The sequence below is a fragment of the Lepidochelys olivacea genome, assembly GCF_965140295.1.
Source record: "Lepidochelys olivacea isolate rLepOli2 genome assembly, chromosome: 10".
Lineage (NCBI taxonomy): Eukaryota > Metazoa > Chordata > Testudines > Cheloniidae > Lepidochelys > Lepidochelys olivacea.
The window spans coordinates 20,349,740-20,372,442 of NC_140420.1; the positions used below are offsets into that span (position 1 = coordinate 20,349,740).

At 42.8% G+C, this 22,703-nt stretch overlaps 1 protein-coding gene across 2 annotated transcripts in view; it reads right to left on the minus strand.

Annotated features, from left to right (window-relative positions):
- The window catches only part of BMERB1 (bMERB domain containing 1), a 125,553-nt gene that overhangs the window by 83,709 nt on the left and 19,141 nt on the right, over window positions 1-22,703 (minus strand). The window contains exon 1 of one of the 2 annotated variants that reach the window (XM_084641934.1): window positions 19,082-19,357. The exons of the other annotated variant lie outside the window; for it this stretch is intronic. Within the exon in view, the coding sequence (XP_084498060.1) occupies window positions 19,082-19,199 (118 nt within the window). The 5' untranslated portion in view covers window positions 19,200-19,357. Of the gene's footprint in view, window positions 1-19,081; window positions 19,358-22,703 lie in introns of those variants that run through there. 2 annotated transcript variants of the gene reach the window in all.

Sequence of the window (22,703 nt, forward strand, 5' to 3'; positions counted from 1 at the left end):
TTATTTGTAGAGGATTCATTGTAGAGAATTCATGATGGACTGCTTGCCCAAATGGTCACTTTGACTGCTGTGGGATCCCCAGTCTCTTTGTTATTGGGGCAGGAGTAATAAAGGTTGTAATCCTGGTTATGTGAATCAAGGACAGTAGAACTGTGTTTGGCATTTTATGATAGAGGGACTCACCCTCAACTAAGTAGCACTCGCTAGGCAAGGGACATGGGTTCCAAAACTCAGTGAATTGAGAGAGGCTGGGGACAGGTACGTGTACTTGGTACCCAAACACTACTTTGACCCCTTCTCTTCCCCCTTGTGTAATAACAGAGCTAATTTTGGATCTATTAGGAGACTTGTTACATGCTGTAGAGCTGAAATCACTGATATGTAAGTCTAAGCATTAGACCTACTTTGAGGTAGTGGTGCACCAGCCCTGAGGCTCCCCTACTATGAGCTGAAGTTACTAAGAGCTGTGATCACTGAGAGCTGTGCTAAGTGGTGGGGGGGCTGAAGACAAGTTGGTGAGCAGACAGCAGAATGGCTGGCAGAGAGGCACAGCTGACGGTGAAGACTGCAGCAGAACCCTTTGGAGAGGCGTGGCACTCGGCTGTCGACCCAAGCAGAGTAACATGTAAGATGCCCCCCAAACCTCCCTCCACTTTCACCAAGCTGCGAGGTAAATCCTGCAGATGAACTTCTCAACTTTGGGGGGGCTGCATTGACCAAGGACAGAAACTGTGTGTGAGGGGGTGACTATTGGATTTCTGGATTTAAGACCCTGAGGGGAAAAGGACACTACCAAACTTACTTGGGGGTGGGTCTTTTGCTCATGGTCAGTGTTATGAATCCTGTTTGTGGTGTTTCCCCAACATAATGCCGCATTGTTTCCCTCCTTTATTAAAAGGTTTTTGATACACTCAGACTCTGTGCTTGCGAGAGGGAAAGTATTGTCTCTTAGAGGCGCCCAGGGGGGTGGTATGTAATTGTACCACGTCACTGGGTAGGGGCTCAAGACGGTTTGCATTGCGTTATTGAAATGGAACCCCTAAATACTGAACCCGGGCCTTGTTGCTGCCAACTCTGACAGGCAGAAGGGTTACACTTACAATAGGGTATTTTAATCTGATTCAGAAGAGTATCATTAAAGGGTCACTTGTCCTGATCCCTCAGCCAGTCCCAAGGTGATATTCAGCCCCAATTTAAAGACTTAAATAGAACTTAAGTGGTGCATCGTCTTGTTCTGGGCATGTGCACAGGGACAAATTTCACCTTTCATATGGGACTCTGACTGAAGTCAATGGAATTTTCAGGCAGTGAGTGATGTGGAATTGGGACTAATGCCAGGTTAAATATCACTTTTCAAATAACACATTTCTTACCTGTATTTATAACACGATAGATTATTAAAAAAGAAGGAATGTTTAGAAATGCAAGTGACTGTTCCTGGTTTATGTTATTGGTTTCCTTTTTGCTTTTTATTGCTTTGAACAATGGAAACAGCCTGGTAGGTTTAAATTTGGTTTACTGCCAGGGTAATTTTCTGCTCCTCTTGCACTGGAAGCAAGTGTTTGGGTTTCAAATATTGCAACACTGCAAGGGACTGTCAAAATTCAGTTTTCAAATAAAACTCCAAACACCCAATTTAAATTGAATTATTTAAAAGATACTTTCTAATTCTATTATTTTTTCTCTCCCAGCCTCACCAAAAAAACCTGAAAACTGAAATCTGGAGACTAACTAATCAAACTTATTGTGTTCTTTTAAATTTATACAGTTTTATATGAAACTTCTCACAGTATCACCAATATCATTCACTAAGTATTTTTAAACAATGAAAAATAATTGGTAGAAATCCACACAGTTGGGTGAATTTATGTAGTAAAATGACCAACGACATTTCCCCAAATTTAAATTCTCCTTAATAGTCTCCTTTTCTTTTAAATTATCCAATCATTTTACAAAAAAACTTAGTTCTCTCTCATAGAGCTCTGTACCACATTACACTGTTGTAGTACTCTAATAATTTAGGGCTTGTCTACAAAGAGGCTCTCAAGGCTTGGAAGTGAATTAAACTAAACTAAGGCCATTCTAATTCTGAATGACTGTAAACACAGGGGTTTAATGCGGTTTAACTAATCCACTTTAAATTCATACCTTATGAGCACATGTCAAATCGTATTAGCCCTGGTCTACACTAGGAGTTGAGGTCGAATTTAGCAGCGTTAAATCGATTTAATGCTGCACCCGTCCACACGACAAAGCCCTTATTTTTGACTTAAAGGGCTCTTAAAATCGATTTCCTTACTCCACCCCCGACAAGGGGATTAGCGCTGAAATCGGCCTTGCTGGGTCGAATTTGGGGTACTGTGGACGCAATTAGACGGTATTGGCTCCAGGAGCTATCCCAGAGTGCTCCATTGTGACTGCTCTGGACAGCACTCTCAACTCAGGTGCACTGGCCAGGTAGACAGGAAAAGGCCCGCGAAATTTTGAATTTAGTTTCCTGTTTGGCCAGCATGGCAAGCTGCAGGTGAGTGCACAGCTCATCAGCAGAGGTGACCATGATGGAGTCCCAGAATCTCAAAAGAGCTCCAGCATGGATTGAATGGGAGGTACAGGATCTGATCGCTGTATGGGGAGAGGAATCTGTGCTATCAGAACTCCATTCCAGTTTTTGAAGTGCCCAAACATTTGTCAAGATCTCCCAGGGATTGAAGGATAGAGGCCATAACAGGGACCCAAAGCAGTGCCATGTGAAACTTAAGGAGCTGAGGCAAGCCTACCAGAAAACCACAGAGGCAAATGGCCGCTCCGGGTCAGAGCCCAAAACATGCTACTTCTATGATGAGCTGCATGCCATTTTAGCGGGTTCAGCCACCACTACCCCAGCCATGTTGTTTGAGTCCTTCAGTGGAGATGGAAGCAACACAGAAGCAGGTTTTGGGGACGAGAAAGATAGCTCACAGCAAGCAAGCAGAGAAACTGGTTTTCCCGACAGCCAGGAACTGTTTCTCACCCTAGACCTGGAGCCAGTACCCCCCGAACCCACCCAAGGCTGCCTCCTGGACCCGCCAGGTGGAGAAGGGACCTCTGGTGAATGTACCTTTTTAAATAGTATACATGGTTTAAAAGCATGTGTGTTTAATGATTAATTTGCTCTGGCATTCGCGGCCAGTACAGCTACTGGAAAAGTCTGGGGATGGAGCTGAAATCCTCCAGGGACATCTCCATAAAGCTCTCCTGGATGTACTCCCAAAGCCTTTGCGAAAGATTTCTGGGGAGGGCAGCCTTATTCCGTCCACCATGGTAGGACACTTTACCATGCCAGGCCAGTAGCATGTATTCGGGAATCATTGCAGAACAAAGCATTGCAGTGTACATTTGCTGGCGTTCAACAACATCCATTCTTTATCTCTCTGTGTTATTCTCAAGAGAGTGATATCATTCATGGTCACCTGATTGAAATAGGGTGCTTTTCTTAAGGGGACATTCAGAGGTGCCCGTTCCTGCTGGGTATTTGCCTTTGGCTGAACAGAAATGTTCCCCGCTCTTAGCCATGGGGAGGGGAGAGGGGTTAGCCACATGGTGGGGGGAGGCAAAATGCAACCTTGTAACGAAAGCACATGTGCTACGTATGCAATGTTAACAGCAAGGTTTACCGTGAAATAGGGTACCCATTGTTCTATGAAATGTATCTTTTTAAATACCACTGTCCCTTTTTTTTCTCCACCAGCTGCATGTGTTTCAAGGATCTTCTCCTTCCCAGAGGCTAGCGAAGATTAGAAGGTGAAAAAAACACACTCGCGATGAAATGTTCTCTGAGTTCATGCTGTCCTCCCACACTGACAGAGCACAGATGAATGCGTGGAGGCAGACAATGTCAGAGTGCAGGAAAGCACAAAATAACTGGGAGGAGAGGTGGCGGGCTGAAGAGGGTAAGTGGCGGGCTGAAGCTGAAAGGTGGTGGCAGCGTGATGAGAGGAGGCAGGATTGCTGAGGCTGCTGGAGGATCAAACTAATATGCTCCAGCATATGATTGAGCTGCAGGAAAGGCAGCAGAAGCACAGACTGCTGCTACAGCCCCTGTGTAACCATCCGCCCTCCTCCCCAAGTTCCATAACCTCCTCACCCAGAGGCCCAAGAACGCAGTGGGGGGGGTCTCCGGCCACCCAGTCGCTCCACCCTAGAGGATTGCCCAAGCAACAGAAGGCTGGCATTCAATAAGTTTTAAAGTTTTAAACTTTTAAAGTGCTGTGTGGCCTTGTCCTTCCCTCCTCCACACCCCTCCCGGGCTACCTTGGCAGTTATACCCCTATTTGTGTGATGAATTAATAAAGAATGCATGAATGTGAAGCAACAATGACTTTATTGCCTCTGCAAGTGGTGATCGAAGGGAGGAGGGGAAGGTGGTTAGCTTACAGGGAAATAGAGTGAACCAAGGGGGGGGGGGGGAGGTTATCAAGGAGAAACAAACAGAACTTTCACACCATAGCATGGCCAGTCATGAAACTGGTTTTCAAAGCTTCTCTGATGTGCACCGTGCCCTCCTGTGCTCTTCTAACCGCCCTGGTGTCTGGCTGCATGTAACCAGCGGCCGGGCGATTTGCCTCAACCTCCCACCCCGCCATAAACGTCTCCCCCTTACTCTCACAGATATTGTGGAGTACACAGCAAGCTGTAATAACGATGGGAATATTGGTTTTGCTGAGGTCTAACCGAGCCAGTAAACTGCACCAGCGTGCTTTTAAATGTCCAAATGCACATTCTACCACCATTCTGCACTTACTCAGCCTGTAGCTGAACAGCTCCTGACTACTGTCCAGGCTGCCTGTGTACGGCTTCATGAGCCATGGCATTAAGGGGTAGGCTGGGTCCCCAAGGATAACTATAGGCATTTCAACATCCCCAACAGTTATTTTCTGGTCTGGGAAAAAAGTCCCTTCATGCAGCTTTTGAAACAGACCAGAGTTCCTGAAGATGCGAGCGTCATGTACCTTTCCTGGCCATCCCACATTGATGTTGGTGAAACGTCCCTTGTGATCCACCAGTGCTTGCAGCACCATTGAGAAGTACCCCTTGCTGTTTATGTACTCGCTGTCTTGGTGCTCTTGTGCCAAGATAGGGATATGGGTTCCGTCTATGGCCCCACCACAGTTAGGGAATCCCATTGCCACAAAGCCATCCACTATGACCTGCACATTTCCCAGGGTCACTACCCTTGATATCAGCAGATCTTTGATTGCGTTGGCTACTTGCATCACAGCAGCCCCCAAAGAAGATTTGCCCACTCCAAACTGATTCCTGACTGACTGGTAGCTGTGTGGCATTGCAAGCTTCCACAGGGCTATTGCCACTCACTTCTCAACTGTGATGGCTGCTCTCATCTTGGTATTCTTGCGCCTCAGGGCAGGGGAAAGCAAGTCACCAAGTTCCATGAAAGTGCCCTTACGCATGCGAAAGTTTCGCAGCCACTGGGAATCATCCCAGACCTGCAACACTATGCAGTCCCACCAGTCTGTGCTTGTTTCCCGGGCCCAGAATCGGCGTTCCACCGCATGAACCTGCCCCATTAGTACCATGATGCCCACATTGCCAGGGCCCGTGCTTTGAGAGAAGTCTGTGTCCATGTCCTCATCACTCTCGTCACCGCGCTGACGTCGCCTACTCGCCCGGTTTCGCTTTGCCAGGTTCTGGTGCAGCCAGATGCTGCTGGATAGTGCACGTGGTGTTTAATGTGCTCCTAATTGCCAAAGTGATCTGAGCGGGCTCCATGCTTGCCGTGGTATGGCGTCTCCACAGAAAAAAGTCACAGAATGATTGTCTGCCATTGCTGTGACGGAGGGAGGGGCAACTGACAACCTGGCTTACAGAGTTGACTTACAGGGAATTAAAATCAACAAAGGGGGTGTCTTTACATCAAGGAGAAACAAAAACAACTGTCACACAGAATGACCCCCTCAAGGATTGAACTCAAAACCCTGGGGTTAGTAGGCCAATGCTCAACCCAATGCTCAACCCACTGAGCTATCGCTCTCTCTGGTATTTCTGGCTGGACTGAATCTCCATTAAACTTTTCAAGGTGCCCCTGACAGACCTCACCAATTGATTGTCAGCTGTTGATTTCACGGAGGGGGGAGCAAATGAATACAAAACAAATCTGGTGTATTTCTTGTTTTGATCCACTCCATCTATCTTTTACATCTTTGACTGGCAGCAGATAGAGCAGTAGGACTGCTAGCCATCCTCATCTCCTGCCTGCTCGCCAGAAGATGGTACAATAGGACTGATTGCAGTACTAAAGAGAATGACCTGGCTGAGTCACTCCTATTTTAGTCCCTGCGCCCATGTCTGCCCAGGCGCTCCTGACCGACCATACCGAGGCGGCCAGGAGCACCTCGGACATGACGACGATGGTTATCAGGCCTATTGCAGTCTGCTGCCACAAGGCAATGTGTTGCTGCTGTGTAGCAATGCAGTACCGCATCTGCCAGCACCCAGGAGACGTACGGTGACAGTGAGCTGAGCGGGCTCCATGCTTGCCATGGTATGGCGTCTGCACAGAAAACTAGGTAACTAAGGTAAAAAGGCACGAAACGATTGTCTGCCATTGCTTTCACAGAGGGAGGGAAGGAGGGTCTGATGACATGTACCCAGAACCACCCGCGACAATGTTTTTGCCCCATCAGGCATTGGGATCTCAACGCAGAATTCCAAAGGGCGGTGGAGACTGCGGGAACTGTGGGATAGCTACCCACAGTGCAACGCTCTGGAAGTCGTCGCTGGCCTCGGTACTGTGGAAGCACTCCGCCGAGTTAATGCACTTAAAGCATTTTTTGTGGGGACACACACACTCGACAAAATAAAAACGATTTCTAAAAAACCAACTTCTATAAATTCGACCTAATTTCGTAGTGTAGACATACCCTTAGTTAATTAAGATTAACTTTTCTGAGTGTCCCCTGGTGGACAAGCCCACAGTACTCTATAGTAGTACTTTGTAACACAGTACTCTATCATAATACTCTGTAATAACATAGTACTCTAAGGCTATGTCTATGCTGTGCTGCTACAGCAGTGCCGCTCTTAAGTTACACAGTGTAGCTGCTCTTTGTTGGCAGGAGAGAGCTCTCTTGCCAACAAAATAAAACCACCCCCAATAAGCAGCGGTAGCTATGTCAGCGGGAGAGCGTCTCCCGCCAACAAAGAGCTGTCCACACTGGCACTTTTTGTCGATAAAACTTTTGTTGATCAGGGGTATTTTATTCACACCCTTGACCAACAAAAGTTTTACTGACGAAAGTGCGGTGTAGACATAGCCTAATATAGTTCTCTAGAAGAGAGTTTCTAAGCATCCAGTCACCTTCCAAGCAGAGTGTGAATATTTTTAGGCAATTTTAGTAGCTGTTGAATAAATAATTCTATATATCTGAGTCCAATCTAACAAAGCCCAAAGTGATACTGATATGGAGAATTGTTTCAGACATCATAGAAATTGGTGCATGTAGCACTTTCCCAGACAGGTCACTAATTAAATATTGAGGAGATTCTTCTCAGAAGCCAGGAAAAGAGGAGATTCACTGTCGGAGATAGGATTACTAACTGCTCAGAGGGTCAAATGCTGGTTTTCCTCACCCCATGGGCATACAAGGCTCAAAATACAGTGAGACTTGGACAATTCCACTGCACAGGGTGGGGCCAAGCTGTGGAGAAGCCACATAGGAGGCTCTGCTCCCCCAAAATACCATAGATGATGCTCTCTGAGGCTCCATGGAGGGGAAACAGGGACAGATTCAGCGAGTGGCCAGGACAATGGGTCAAAACTATGAGGATTCTATAGCCTATATTCTGACATAAGGAGCATTCAGGGACCACAGCTACTACCACAGTCCCTGGACTGTAGCGGTGGCTACATGGAGATCCATCATTCTTAAGGCTAAAGTGGATCTTCAGTGGTGCATAGACTTTGCACTGGCCTGTTTCTCAGGATTTCCCCTCTTGTATTGCCACAGTCAAGGCCCCAAGCAAGCAAGAAAACAGTTTCCTACCTACGTCCAGCCTACCTCCAGAATGAGTAGGTCAGCCCACAATGGGGCCAAGATCTCCCATGTGTGTGTTAACTGTTACTGATTAACAGAGCTCTGGTGGCATAGCAGAGGTTCTTATTTGTTTATATTTACACAAAGTAATAATGATGACTATTTGCATTTAAACAGCACCTTTCATCTGGTGATCTGGAGGCACTTTATGAACCATCATTTTTACAAAGTTAATTACTTAATTTTATTCTGATTTCAATGTCCTTTAAACGTGCTAATGCATTCTCCGTTGCTACTGTCACTGGACTGATATAAAACTGAAAACACTGAGCTGATTGCCTATCCAGAGTTCTTAGAAATGAAGAAATGGAGGCCTTGTAACAGAGCCCTAAACGTCAGCTCAGAGATTAATGGATTCAGGATACTTACCTTCTGTCTGTAGAATGAATTAATGTTATGGATCATGTCTGTGGAGGGGTTTTCCTATGTGTAGGTTTCATCACAAAAGGGACAAATCTACCTGAATTACACTGGCTGACACATCCCTATGATTGTGTATGCCATGCCACAAGGTAGTTTCATTCTTTATGTACTCCAAAATTAGCAGCATGGAGGGAAACCTCTGCATGGATTCACTGTAGCAGCATTGTTCACCTCAACCTGGACTCTGGTGGACAGTCCTTTGAGAGGTTAAGTATCCTTAGTGGGAGAGGTGACAGATGGGGGGTAGCACAGGGAGGACCAAGAGTGTGGCCAAAGGAATGAATTAATTTCAGGTAGCATTAACTTGTCTCTGGTCCCGCTGTAACTGTGAAACACATTGGTTTTAGGGGAAGCCACTGGCCCATGATGCTCCAGGTCCATTGCCCAGTGATGCCACGCTGCCAAGGAGCTAAATGATTGAGACAATGATACCTAGAGCAAATGTAGATGCACAGGGCCTCCAAGAAGATGAATCCCGATTGATCATCTGGATTCCTGGGGTTCAGGGATAGGACCACTCTCTCTGGCTCGGGGAGGAGGACTGGACGCAATCTCCACCATGCTAATGGAACAGTCCCAGAAAATCTCTGCAAGGGGATCATCACAGATTGTACACCTCTTTCAAACTCCCTCCCCTGGGTATTTCTGCAGGAAGTCAGAGTGATCCGGATTTACATAGCTGCAAGCACAAAGCCCAGTTTTGCTGTCACTGACATTGATGATGAAACTCCCATTGACTTCAGTGGAACAGGACTGGGTTCTGTGTTTGTAAAAATAAGAGAATGGGTGTTACACTTCTGCACCAGTTCACCACAAGACCAGTTCACCCCTGAAGTAGCTAAGCTGGCTTCAGTGGCGTTGGTCCAGGAATAAGCTTGGCCTCATATTCTGAAAATACATAAAAGGTGGAATTCCCTGTTGATTCTTCTTCCTTTTTTGAATTGTTTTTGCTAAGAAGTGAACAGAGGCTGCTGTCACATTTCCATGAAATTACTTGAAGATGAGATACTTTTCCATTTTGTCAGTATAAAAAACAAATGTTTTTGTACAAAATCCCATAAATCCCCAATCAATAAAGTGGTTTCTTCAGGCCAGTAAAAATATACTTAAAACACTGCTCCTGCTCTTCATACAACTCATTACATTTTGCATTTTTGGGAGCACATAATCATTAGAACTGCTCAATGAGCCACCTGTCTCACTGGAAATTATTCCTTCATTTAATGAAGAATTTTCTTGAAATGATTTTCTCAAACATTTTGCCCTTTATGAACTGACAAAATGTGGTTAATTAATGTTTCATTGCTGATTCTGTAGGGCAACTAACAGAATTATCCAGGGACACTTGCACTGTTTTTTCATACACTTCACCCTCCAAGCATGCATTTTTCATCTTTGAATTGTGAATGAATTTGTACTATAGCTTTAATCTAGTTATACAGCAGAATGCTTCTCAGGGAAATGAAATGGCTTTATTTAATAGCCCAAAAAGAAAATAATCAACTATTTTGCACTGTAGGTTTTCTACCGAAAGGGGCTTATCCTGTTGCAGATTTTAGCACCTTTGGGCTCAGTTTTGCTAGGTGCTGAGATTCAATTTGCACAGTGACTGAGCGCCCTCCGGAATAGTCACAGGTGCTCAGTGCAGGTGGGCTTGATCCTACAATGCTATTTTTTTATTACTGCCTCTGGACTGACACACACACATAGTCATAAGTAAACAGTGGCTCCTATAAGAATCACACTGTAAAACATAGGAGTCAACGACCAAACACAAAAACACAAGGAGAAAATTACATACTAGAAGTGGATGATGCCACAGGCTATTGGCAGGAATTTATGTTCAAAGTGTCCTACGTGACAGGTCTACCAATATTATTTTTCATAAATTATATTTAAAGGATATATGAAAGCTAATGAGGAACTGTCCCAAATATGACACCTAAGCCCCACAACTAACATTTCAAATAATTATTGGTGTACACTCACCCAAATATTAACACTGAGTTACATCTACGTTTAATTTACCTTTCTAAGTATTCACTGTCATGTATAAAGACTTCAGAATTCATTAACTCTTTGACCTATGAGTATTTTAACAAATTTCTTTGCCAAAACATTTAATCAGTGCAGCAATGATTTGCTATTTATTTGTTGCAGTAACTTTCATTGTTTTTGCATTGTACTCTGCATAATATATTGGCTTTGCCCAGACACCTCCCACATTTCTTCAGACCACTCCCTTTTGGGGGAGGTTTTTTTGTTTTGTTTTGGGGGGTTTTTTTGCATTTTTTCTCACTAGACTATTTTTGTGGTTTAAACTGAGTTGGTAGAATAATAAATCAGAGGTTTCACCTTGTGCAAGGAAAGTGGAGGCAGGTTGGGCAGTAAATTGCAACTGTGGAACTCAGCTAGAAAAGGAACCAGTATGTAGGAGGAAGTCTAGCCATACTGAATTGGGATAGAGAGAATGAGGGAGGAAATAAGTAGCTTCGTGGTCTCTTTCCACTTCCATCACCAGAAGCCAAAACGGTCCCTCCAGGCCAATCTGCACTATCAGGGTTCTGTGGATCTGTAAGTAAAATTCCAAGGACCAAGAGGGACCGAAGCAAGAAAGCAGCCGCTCAAAGTAGCATGCTTCCTTCTACTAATGGCCGATTTCTGAGCGAAAATGTATATTCTGTCATTGGAAACAGTGTTCTCCCTCTGCCTTCTCACACCATCCCTGCAGCTCCTTGGAGTCCACAGCTGTAGCGGAAGGAGCTATGCTGTTGAGGAGAGGGTGGTACCTGTGTGGATACCACAGAATCTGCTTGCTTGGAAACTAGTCATTCTGTGAATCTTCAAGCTCTCTGGGGTCTGTGAGTCATGCTCCTGCCCCCTCTGTGAAGTAGGAAACCCTCTCCTCTTTGAGAGCTGCATGCAACACAGGTTCGACCTTGGGGAATTTTTAAGTGTTATTTCCTATACATAAGGAATATTCTACGAGAAAGGAAGATCAGGGCCTAACACAGGCAGAAATAAATACAAGAGGAGAATTCAGATAAATAAAAGATTCTGCAATTGTATCAGAAATACAAGCACCGTTACTTGTTTCTGATACTGGTCAAAGCCATCAATCATTTATAGAAACATTCACACAGCAGAGTTTTAGGGCCCACTCCTGCTCCGACTGATGTCAATGAGAGGTTTGCTATTGACTTCAACTGGATTAGAATCTATACTTTAGAAAGGATAAAATTCTTCAGTGGGAAGTATTGTCTTTGCTGCACTGATGAGACAAAAGCTGACTTTCCTCAGGGAAGAAATACAACATAAATATGTTAATAGTAATAATTATAATAATAAGAGACAATAATAATCTTGGATTTGACTCATCCTTCGATGTCTGTCTTTCTGTCTGTTAGAAAATAGCTGCCAAAATAGTCTACTTGATTTACTTGAGCCGATATCGTCTACTGCAGTGAGATTACTTATTGCTGTTTTATCACTTCAAATATGCTTTCTTGGTTTCTCTGTGTTTCTTTAAAAATTAATGTACAGGTCTTTTAAAAATAGAAACATGCTAAGAATCGTAATTACTTTGTCAGTCTATTTAAAGCCTGTCTTCAGACCTTCATAAAACTAGCAGATTCACTATTTCTGTAAAGAGATATTTAATTGCCATACCCTTGGGTTAGATCCTTTCCCACTTTTCCCAGTGGGCTGGCACTGAATAAACCAAAATGGTTTTGTCTATGATATTGCTTGGAATAGATACAGTTACTAATACTTAGCTCTTAATACTGAGCTTTTCATCCAGAGATCTCCAAGCGCTTTACAATGCATCCTTATCCCCATTTTATAGAAATGGAAAATGAGTCACAAGAAAATTAAATGACTTGCCCAATGCTATACAGCAGGTCAGTAACAGTGAGGAGTAGAACCCATGTCTACTGGCCAGTGCTCTACTCTCTTGACCAGCTTTAGTGAAGCAAGAATCTTTTTCAAAATTAAATCTATTTGGTTGAGAGGCTAAGGGTCTGCTCAACATCTGGAACTTCAAACAAGTGTTAAAGTTTTTTCACATGGTGGCATTAAATACTATTTTACCACCAATCTCTTTTCTTGTGTAAAGCTTTGATTTTCTATTCTTCTTACACTTTACATTTTTCTCCACCTTTTGGGGTCCTGATTCTTCACTGCCTTGTACCTTGTGTAATAATTTACTCCTGTGCAAAGTGAGCATAAAATGCTATCATTCTGATATGTTAGGAATTTTTTATACTTACTTTGCATAGGTATCAATGATAATGGTCCCTTCTCAGTGCAGGGGGATGGATTAGATGACCTCTCAAGGTTCCTTTCAGTCCTACAGTTCTATGACACATGATGCAGGGTTGTGAGGAACTAGGCCGTTTGTCTCTGCATTTAGTAGCAAAACTCTTCTATGGTTCCCCAGAACCTGAACCATATGATGCATTAGCTTGAGGTAAATTATCAATGGCAAACATACATCTAAGGCCTTGCATACATGAGAAAGTTGCAGCAGTTTTATTAAAGATGTGATTTTAAATCTATTTAGTCAAACTAGTGCAAACCTCTGTGTGGTAAGTCTTATTTCAGTTTAAGCCAAGTTTATTTTCATTTTAGCTTAAATCAATTAGAAATCAATTTAAACTGAATTAAGGCACTCTGAAATAAGAGTATGCATGCACAGATTTGCACTAGTTTAACTAAATAGGTTTTAAAACTTATTTAAGATAAACCAGTGCAACTTTTCTCTTGTTGACAAGGCCTAATTGTCTATGGGCCCAATCCAATAGCCACAGAAATCAATGGAAAGACTCCCATTGACTTAAATAGGCATTGAGTGAAGGCCTTAGTATCATGCAGATTCTTCAGTTACACATACATGACACTCTTCAATACAATATACACACAGACAGACATAAGTGTATGAAAATGTTTCTCCTCCTTTCTTTACCACAAATCTAATCCTGAGCTTCTAAACAGCAGACATTCAGTCCCCTGAATGACATTGCTTTGTAGATATAAACCACAGTCACCTTACAATAGTGCTTTATTTAGAAATGTGGGTGCACACTACACACATATAGGGGAGATTTTCAGCAGCACAAAGAGTCATTTAGGGGACCTCTCCTATTGACAATCAATGAAACCGGGACTTTTAAACTCCCATTAGTGCCTTTGAAAATCTCCCCCATGTTGTTTCATATGTTCTTTATTCCTTTGGCTCATGAGTCATCCATTTATGATTAATTGTGTTTTTTGTTATTTGAACTAAATTGTTTAGAAACCTTTGGACCTGGATAACTATACAGTGAAGTTTATTATTAATAATACTAATTAATAATAATAACTTATGGTGTCTGGGCAGTAGAGTCTCACTCATTTGGATGTTGGTTTGGATTAAGGCGTGTTTTATTTTAGCTTTGCAGAAGCTTTAGTTGAATCTTTTCTGCCATGGACAGTCCAATGGTATTTAAACAAATCCATCTGCCTTTTTTCTGTAGTCATAGAGCCAATCCAGCAAGGTGACAACCACCCTCAATTCCCAGAGAAGTCAGAAATCACAGAACCTCTCAATATGATGTAGGACTGGGCCCAAAAATGCTGTGTCTCTGTTTGTACACGTGTGTCTGACTGTCTGTCTGTAAAGGGCTATGAAAATATAAGAATCTCAGGAAGCTGACACACAAATTCAGGAATGAATTGTCATTTACCTTTTTTCTGTCTAATGAACACAAGTATTTGATTAACATCAACAATGATAAATGTGACTCCAACGTGAAAAGCCTTAAACTACCTTAAAAACAGAATGACAAGAGTGACAAACTCTTGGAGCTGGGCACTGTAGGTATTCCTCTTGGCAGTCCAAGTGTATATCCCTACTGCTGTTTGATTTTTTTTAAATACTACATCAGATGCTGGCCAAAGGATTATAAAACGTTATGAAGTCACGTTAAACATTCTGAGACAGATTCTGTTCTGTGGTGAGGCTACACTGCACTGCTAGCAAAATCTGGTCTTAAAACTGACTTAACCAGCCAAGGGGGGATTGCCCCAGGTCAAGAGTGACCTCTAAAGGTGTGGCACTTGAGTAGGAGCTCTTATGCCTCTCCCCCTTCCTGCCAATGCCAGAGCAGGAAAAAGAGTGCATGGCTAGAGGAATGGGACATGCCTAATCATGCCCTTGTGCTATACTACTCTTCAGCTATTTTTTCAGTCTCTCCAAGCTGCTCTTACTCAGGGAGGGGGACCACCTCTGCACAAAATAGCATCACTAACATGACCTGGTTTTGAACCAGGAGTGTAAATGTAAATGTTTCTTTTTCCCATTATCTGAGAAATCTAGTTCCCCCATATTATGCATGTTCTGGCAACAGCAAAGGAGTTATATGTTTCTTCAACAATCTCTTATAAAATGTGTGCATGGTATTACATAGTGCATATTTTCAGTGCATAGATCAGCCACACTACTCAGTGGCAGAGCAGTTAAAATAGCTGCCACCATAGCCTTTTGGTAAACCAGGCAACAAGCTTTTCAGAGACTTATCAGCAAAACACTCTGAAACAAATCCTCAAGTGGGCCAAAGCTTTACCTAGTGCCCTTGCAGAGCTGGAGGCAGAGGTGACATTCAACCCCCGGCACAAACTAGAGCAACCACAGGACTGTTCTATGCCAGCTGGAATAGCCCCACAGGGGTTGTTCTGATGGCCCAGGATAATTGGTGTTCATTCCAGGCTGACTGCTTCTTGCCAACGGCACACATATGACATACCCCATGTGTTGGGAAGGTAGAGGAAGAGCAGGTGGCATAGAGCTGGCTATGCTGGCCTTATGCTACTGGGTAATCCCCATGTTACAGGGGAATTTCCAGTTGCCTGGAGTGAGGATCTGACCCCTTTATCTAACCTACCATTCTTATTCAAAATTAAGCAAAAAAGAAGTATTGAACTAACCACTTCAGCTTACATCTGACATTGTTACCATCAAAATAGGGATAGCACACAAATTCCTAAAGCTCAGTGAGTGAAAAACAGAATATTTGTTGTTTGTTCTCATATTAAATTGCAGCAAAGCTCTTGGTTTGCAGTCTCCTGACATGTACTCCTGATTGTGCTGACCAAAACTGGGGCATTACCTTGTACCCTGACTTTGGTTCTAAACTTCAAAACAATAACAAACAACAACGTACCTGTGAAGTGTGAGGCTTAATCGGATACTGTGCTACTCATTCATTTCTGTGTGGTTATTTCATTGAATTGGCATTTTGGTATTTACCCAGGAAATTCTATAACCCTACTCAAGCCAACACAGTTGATTCCAAATGAAGTTGTGTGTATGCTAATGATGGCCAAGAAATACATTTATGTATCTCTGGTTCAGTGAAGCCTTCCCAAAATTATATGATAAATATCACTTACAGAGAAGGTTGTCACCACACTATTATTACGTGCTGGAACTGCTGTCCATTCACAAGTCTGACTGCATTTTATTGTTGAGCACAAGAACTGCCCTACCTGTTCCACACAAGAGAAATGTTCTTTACATGTGAGTAAACAAGCCCAGAGTCTCACAAACTTTTAAAAAAACATGTCTTACAACAAAGCTGTTTCAGACTTATATGTGAAATTAATTCAGATTGTCACACTTTAGGGGCCAGATCCTCAAATAGTGTAAACCAGCACAGCACCATTGAGGATCTGGCTAAAAGTGACTATTGTAGAATAAGATTTACTACAGTGTTACACTTAATTGCCCTAAACATTACAACCAATAAGTAAGTTATTTCTAGTTTTGCAAATCTAGATGTATATTAGCAAAGAGTTCCTTCTCCTTTAAATGTTAAATGGAAACTACTTGGCTTCCATTATATTATTTCCATTACATTGGCTTTCATCACTTTCCACCACATTACCTACACAATCAAGTGACTTTAAAACAAATATACATTACCTGGTTATTATTATTTATTTGTACTGCAGTTGTGTCTAGAAGCACTAATTGGGGAACAGGGCCCTATTGTGATAGGCACTGTAAAGATAGGCAATAAAAAGATCATCTTAGCCCTGAAGAGCTCACAATCTAAGTTATGACAAAATGCAACAAATAAATGAGACAAACAAGAGAATAGGGAGGGCAACTACATATGGTTATACTGGGCCTTTGATTTTGTTAATAATAACAATAAACACTTCACATGTTCAAAGTGCTATACCAACATTAAAAGCCAATTTGTGGCACTGGGAGGAGTGACTCTGTTCTGACTCTCTACATTTTGCTTCCCACGTCTTCTGAAGAATACATCTGCCACCTTTTTCTGCATCAAAGCACTTGGAATCACCTTACAAAGTCAAAAATAAGATTTTAAAATCAATGTATAAATCTGATTAGAAGTCAGTGCAGGCATCAGAGCAGGAAAAATGTGCAATGATCATTTAGAACAGCTACTGTAAATAGCCTCTCTACAGTATTTTAAGCATGTTGAAGCCTATGAACCAACAGATCAATTATTCAAATAGTAAAGCCTCATAATAGTACTGAAGGTGACTGGAGAACAGACTAGCACCTCAGTATTACTCTTGAAGAACATTACAGATTATATCCCAGTGATTTAAAAAAAAAGCCCTCAATAAAATGGGGCTAGTATGAAGCAGTGGAGCTCCACTGGCTAGCAACTGGGCACGTGAGTCAAGACACCTGGGTTCTATTCCTCCCTGCCAGTTACTCTGCCAATGAGTTGTTCTGTGACTTTAAGTTGCTATTCATTGGGAGTCATAAGTGATCAGCAGTTCTGAAAATCATGCCAGTCACCTCTCTAAGCCTGAGTTTACTGCGTGGAGATACTGGAATGGTAATAATATAGATCTTTGTGGACTTTGGATGAAAGTTACTCTATAAGTACAAATTATCATTATTACAGATGCTACATGGTCACTAACATTCAAGATCTGGCTGTAAAACAACACCAAGAGTCTTATTTTTAGAAACAAGGAGAAGAACACAAGTCTATTCCATGCCACAGAAGCAGTAGAAACTGTTGCATGTGTCTGAGTTAACCAACATGATTTCAGTCTTGTTCAGTTCAGTTTTGGAAATCGTTGAGCCACTCAGTCCTGAACGTACTCCAGGCACTGCAACAAAACCAATGCTGCAGTTGAAACATCAGGAGTGTGGGAGAGTTAGATTTCACTGTCATCAGCATATGAGCTATGTGATAACATATTCATGGAAAACCGAAGCCAGAGGTAAAGTCTGAACCCCGCACACAGCCCTGAGAAACACTGCAATATCTTAGAAACTTGAGCAAAGCAGGAAACAGTGGAGAAAATATGATACCAAAGATATTAAAGATATTCTAGTAAGACTTCACAATAGACAATATCAAAAGGTGGATGACAGATCTAGGAGACCAGCAAACGTTATGGCCCACAACCTGTCTTAACAAAGAAGTTATTGCAGACATTGCATTCTCCACAAAGCATTCTCCATGGAGCATAATCAGAATCCTTGCTAAAACTCATCATATATTTTGTCCTGTAATGAATGCACAGCTTTTCAGTGACTTCCTTTTCAAGGATGTTAGCCACGAATGGTTATTTAGAAAATGGGAGGGACTTTACAGGTTTATCAAGTTTTGCCGGGAGGTGGCTCTGCCACCAAAAGAGTAACAGTTACTAGTATTGGGACAGTCAGGAGTCCTCCTGATAACTTGAATTGATAGCTTTTATTCCTATACCTATTCTTATCATCAGCACTTTGGAATGGATGTATCAGCTGTTGCATTCTGAAAAATGTTGATTTTACCGACAAGCACTCTTACACTAAAGAGCTTTTATTGAGCCAATACATACAGTACATCTATTATTATACAATTGAATGAAGCACAGTATTTCAATACCCTCCGACTGAACATAGGAATGAATAATATGGATGTCATTTGTGCCTCTCAGACATGAAGCCTATAAAATGTTGCCAATATTTGTTAAATGCCATATATTAAATCACATTGTATAGACATCAAAGGAAAACTAATGTCCCAATTATCCTTCCCCATCCCACAGCCTCCAAAACTAACATCTCTGCACTTCATTGAGCTAAGTGAGTGATTCATTTTTTCAAAGAAACAACAAAGTGACTTGAGCTGCCTTAGAATGTATCCAGCCCCAGGTTCCCTGTCCATTCTTAGGATCAATGGGGGAAAGACCTTTGTCTTGAACTCAACCCAGTTCAGAAAGCAGAGGCTCCCACCAGCCTCAAAGAGCAAAATGGTCACACAAACCTTGCCCAGCCCCAAACAAAGCAAAGGCTGTTTCCTTTTGTTACCAAGAACACATTGCCCATTTGCATGTATGTATGCATTGCCAAATCTAAGCAGAAGGGGATCAGGTCATTACCCACTGCTGATTGAACACAATATCTATCAAACAGAATGTCACTTTAAATCACTATTCTCTCCCTACCCCCACCTTCCTCTGGTTTAAAGTGCTGATGCAGGGATCTGGAAATAAGCAGCAGCTCAGCGTTTTTATCCTTTGCACTAGCAATCCAAAGCACTTACTTCTCCCCAGCCCCTCAGCTTTCCACTCAGTCTCCTCCACTGCCCCGTAGCGTCTCATTGGTTTCTCTGTCTCCGTGCTGGCAGAGATGGCTCTCTTTAACTCCACGCCTGAGTGCATGGCTACTGCCCGGGCAATCTGTGTGCATGGGGCTTCCCTGTTTACTCCATCCAAGCCGGGGCTGCAGGGCTCCGGTTCAGCCCTTTCCTGGGCTGGACTGGAAGGCGCTGCTGAGCTCACTGCACCTCGTCGCCGAGGTGGTACCCGAGGAGGAGGAGGGGAAGGGATGCAGCGCACATGCTCAGTGCGAGGATGCTGTCTACAGAAGCGCTGGGTGAGAGCAAGGGATGTGTTGGGAGGGGAAGGCAGGAAAACAATGGGAAAAAAACATGCCGTGGGGGGAGAGGAAGTCACTGGCTGGGGATTCTGCCACAGGTTGGGAAGGACAAGGGCTGGGGATAGTATTTTCCAGGCAGGGACGCAAAGGAAGAAGATCCCCCAAGCGATTGTGGAGGAGGATGCTTCCCACTTCACAAGGAACCTCCCTCCAAAGCCCATCTCTATGGTCCTATCTCCTGACCCCTCCCCAAAGCTGCTCTCCCCACCAGGCACTGGCTAGCTTCCCTCTCCCCCTCATACAAGTACCTAGCCTAACCCCCACCCTCTATCATCTTCTGTTCATGCCCACTTCGGCTCCTGATCTTTTTGAGGGCAGCTGGGTGGGTCACTCACTCTCCATCTTCATTCCTTCTAGAGGCGTAATGAAGAGTAGTTAGGAGACATGGAGAGTCCAGATTTATGAACTCTTGACTAGAAGTTTATTCTTCAGGGCAGGGATTGTCTTTCTTTTTGTGTCTTGTGCAGCGCTGAGCACAACAGGTTCATGTCACAGCTCATAAATAATAATACCATGGACAGCTAAGCTTTACTTTCACAGTAAACCCTCCAGTCCCCCCGTGCATTTCAACAGCCTCTGCAAGTGTTCTGCAGAGCTCCACACTTTCTAACTTCACTTTCAGCAAAAGCCAGAGGATCTCATCCAAACAAATGATTTGGTTTTGCATTTCTCATGAATGTGTAGGTTCACTGTCTGTGCAGTCTCCTGGGATTAGAAGAGAAGGAAATGATTATGCAGAAAGCTAATTTCCAACTGTAGCAATTATTAGTTTTATTTTATTGTCTGATGAGTGGGTAAAATTTTCTAATAACACTTCTCTTTTCAATTATGTAGTGCCTTTCATCCAAAGCTCCCATAGCACTTTACTGTTAGTGATATTACATTGTGCAGATGGGAAGCCCAGACAAAGCATAGTTAATTAACTTGCCCATTGCCACTCAGCAAGTCAGTGATAGAGTAAGGATCAGCACTGACATCTTCTGCCTCCCCAGTCAGTGTTTTAACCACTGGACCACACTGTCTCCTTATGAACACATACATAAAAAAGCTAAGTGAGATCAAATGACTGATTCATGACAACTGATGGATTTCCAGTAATTCTGAGCCTTTATTTTCAATTACAGACATACAAAGGGGTGTAGAAAGTGTGTGGAAGGGATTTCAAAATATGATGTTGGTTTTCTTGAGGTCAGCATTGGGGGAGTTATTTTTAATTTTGGAGCAGTAGGGGCTGCACAAAAAAAGCAAAATTCAAAATTGTAGCATTGAGAGAATCTCTACCTAGTTGCATTTCTGCTTTTCACTGAATGAAGCCAGCTAGCAAACTAGAATTACTTAGACAATATTTTAGAAAGCTTGCAGGACACCTGGCTCCTTCCCTCTAATCTGCAGTCTGTGGAGATTTGCTGGGACTATTTTGGGTCCTGGACATTCTGGAATTGCTCTCAGTGACTAGGAACTGCTGAGTCGTGGCAGATTTCGGCCTTTAGTGAGAAGGAGCCCAGCGAGAGCTGTGAGTCAGAAGCAGCGTAGCAGGTGGCAGAACAATGCACAGCTAACTGGGTGACTATGTGACTGCCTGAGGGTGGCTGTATTGGCTCACTTGAAGGAATGAAGAACAGAGGAGTGGGAGGAAGACAAAAGCCTATCTGGGATAGGAGCCAGGTTTAGACTAGGAGATAGAGGCTGAGTGGGGAGGAGGGCCAATATGTGGATGCATCTGGGCCCCATTTAGGTTTAATACATCCCTTGGATGCTTTTCATAATTGCAACCCAAATGCTTTCTTTATGAGATGGAGGAAGAATCTAGGAAAATAATCAAATATTTTAAGATCTGAGTTTGCTAACATGAAAGAAGAAAGAAATAGCAGTAGTTAGAAATCATGATACTTCGAGAAATGAACTGTAGGTGACAGAGCATATTAGTCAATTAATCATATTCTGATAGTGCTTTAACCTATGTACCTTTGATACAGCTACATAATAATATTGGGGCCTGAACCTGCAAACAGTTACACATGTGAGTATTTGAGTAGTCCCAATGAGTTCACATGGAAGCATTTGCAGGATTGAGGTCTTAGTTCAGAAGAAATTAAGTTGCTTATGTTCTATTATTTTTGCTGTTGTGATTGGCATCATTTGCAGTAGAATTAATTTCCCTGCAGCTAATGATGCCCTTGAATGCACCTCAGAAAGATATTTACTCTTATGCCCACAAAGTTTATTCTCTTTTACTGAATGCAACATGGGGAAAGAAACTATGAAAATCTCAGTTCATTCCAGTTATTCAGAAGTTTGAGATGTAGAAAAATACAGATGTCCTTCAGGTCTGATTTATATTTCTCTCATGAAATCATACCACCTGTCTGCTTTAGTTTCCTGCCAGTTCCTACAATGATTTATTCATCAAGTAATGTCATCAGGTACTGTGGCTAGTCATTTGAAATTGGACAGTTTGTGTGTCTGCCAATCTATTACCCTCTTACCCTCCAGTACATACCAATGATCTCATGTAGCAGCCAAGACACTATATATAATGTTTGCTCTTTACTCAGAGAATGGCAGCATGCCATGTAAATCAGGGTAGAAGAAGGTGTGTGTGAAGAATCTTTGGCTTCACATAGCTTGCCAGGGATCTATAGATTTTTTTTTTTTTTGCTTCAGGCTCCCACAGATCCTTTGTTTACGGGGGTACAAGAGGCCTTGTTCTTTCCACAGGTCTCAATCTCAGCTCAGTGAAGGCATGACACAGCAAAGAAACCACTGCAAGACCTCACAACAATGTAGAAGGGTTTATTTCTTTACGGTATTTTTTCACAGGAGGGAATGGTCTCTCTCTAATTTCCCAGTCTCAAATGCCATAGGCAATTTATTGCTCAGGTTAATTTAGTGAGATTCAGCAGAAAAGTTGGCTACATTTGTTTCATGGTTAGCCTATTTAACATCTGAGGGAAAAAGATTCTGTTTTCATCAAGCACATTCATTTTGGAATATGCTTAAGATGCTGTAGGCATATCCTTCTTGAAACCAGATCTAAAATCAGCTGACAATATTTTCCTTGATGTTTATCACAAATGCATTGACCCCAGTTCTGAGCTGTGGCTCAAAGCAGCTCACAAGGCAAGGGGGGAAAGCGCTTCATGGCCCATTTATGGGACAACAGATTCAGGGCTGGCTGGGAGACGATTTGAACTTTGGTGAAAGCTAGAGGAGCCAGAGGGCTGCTA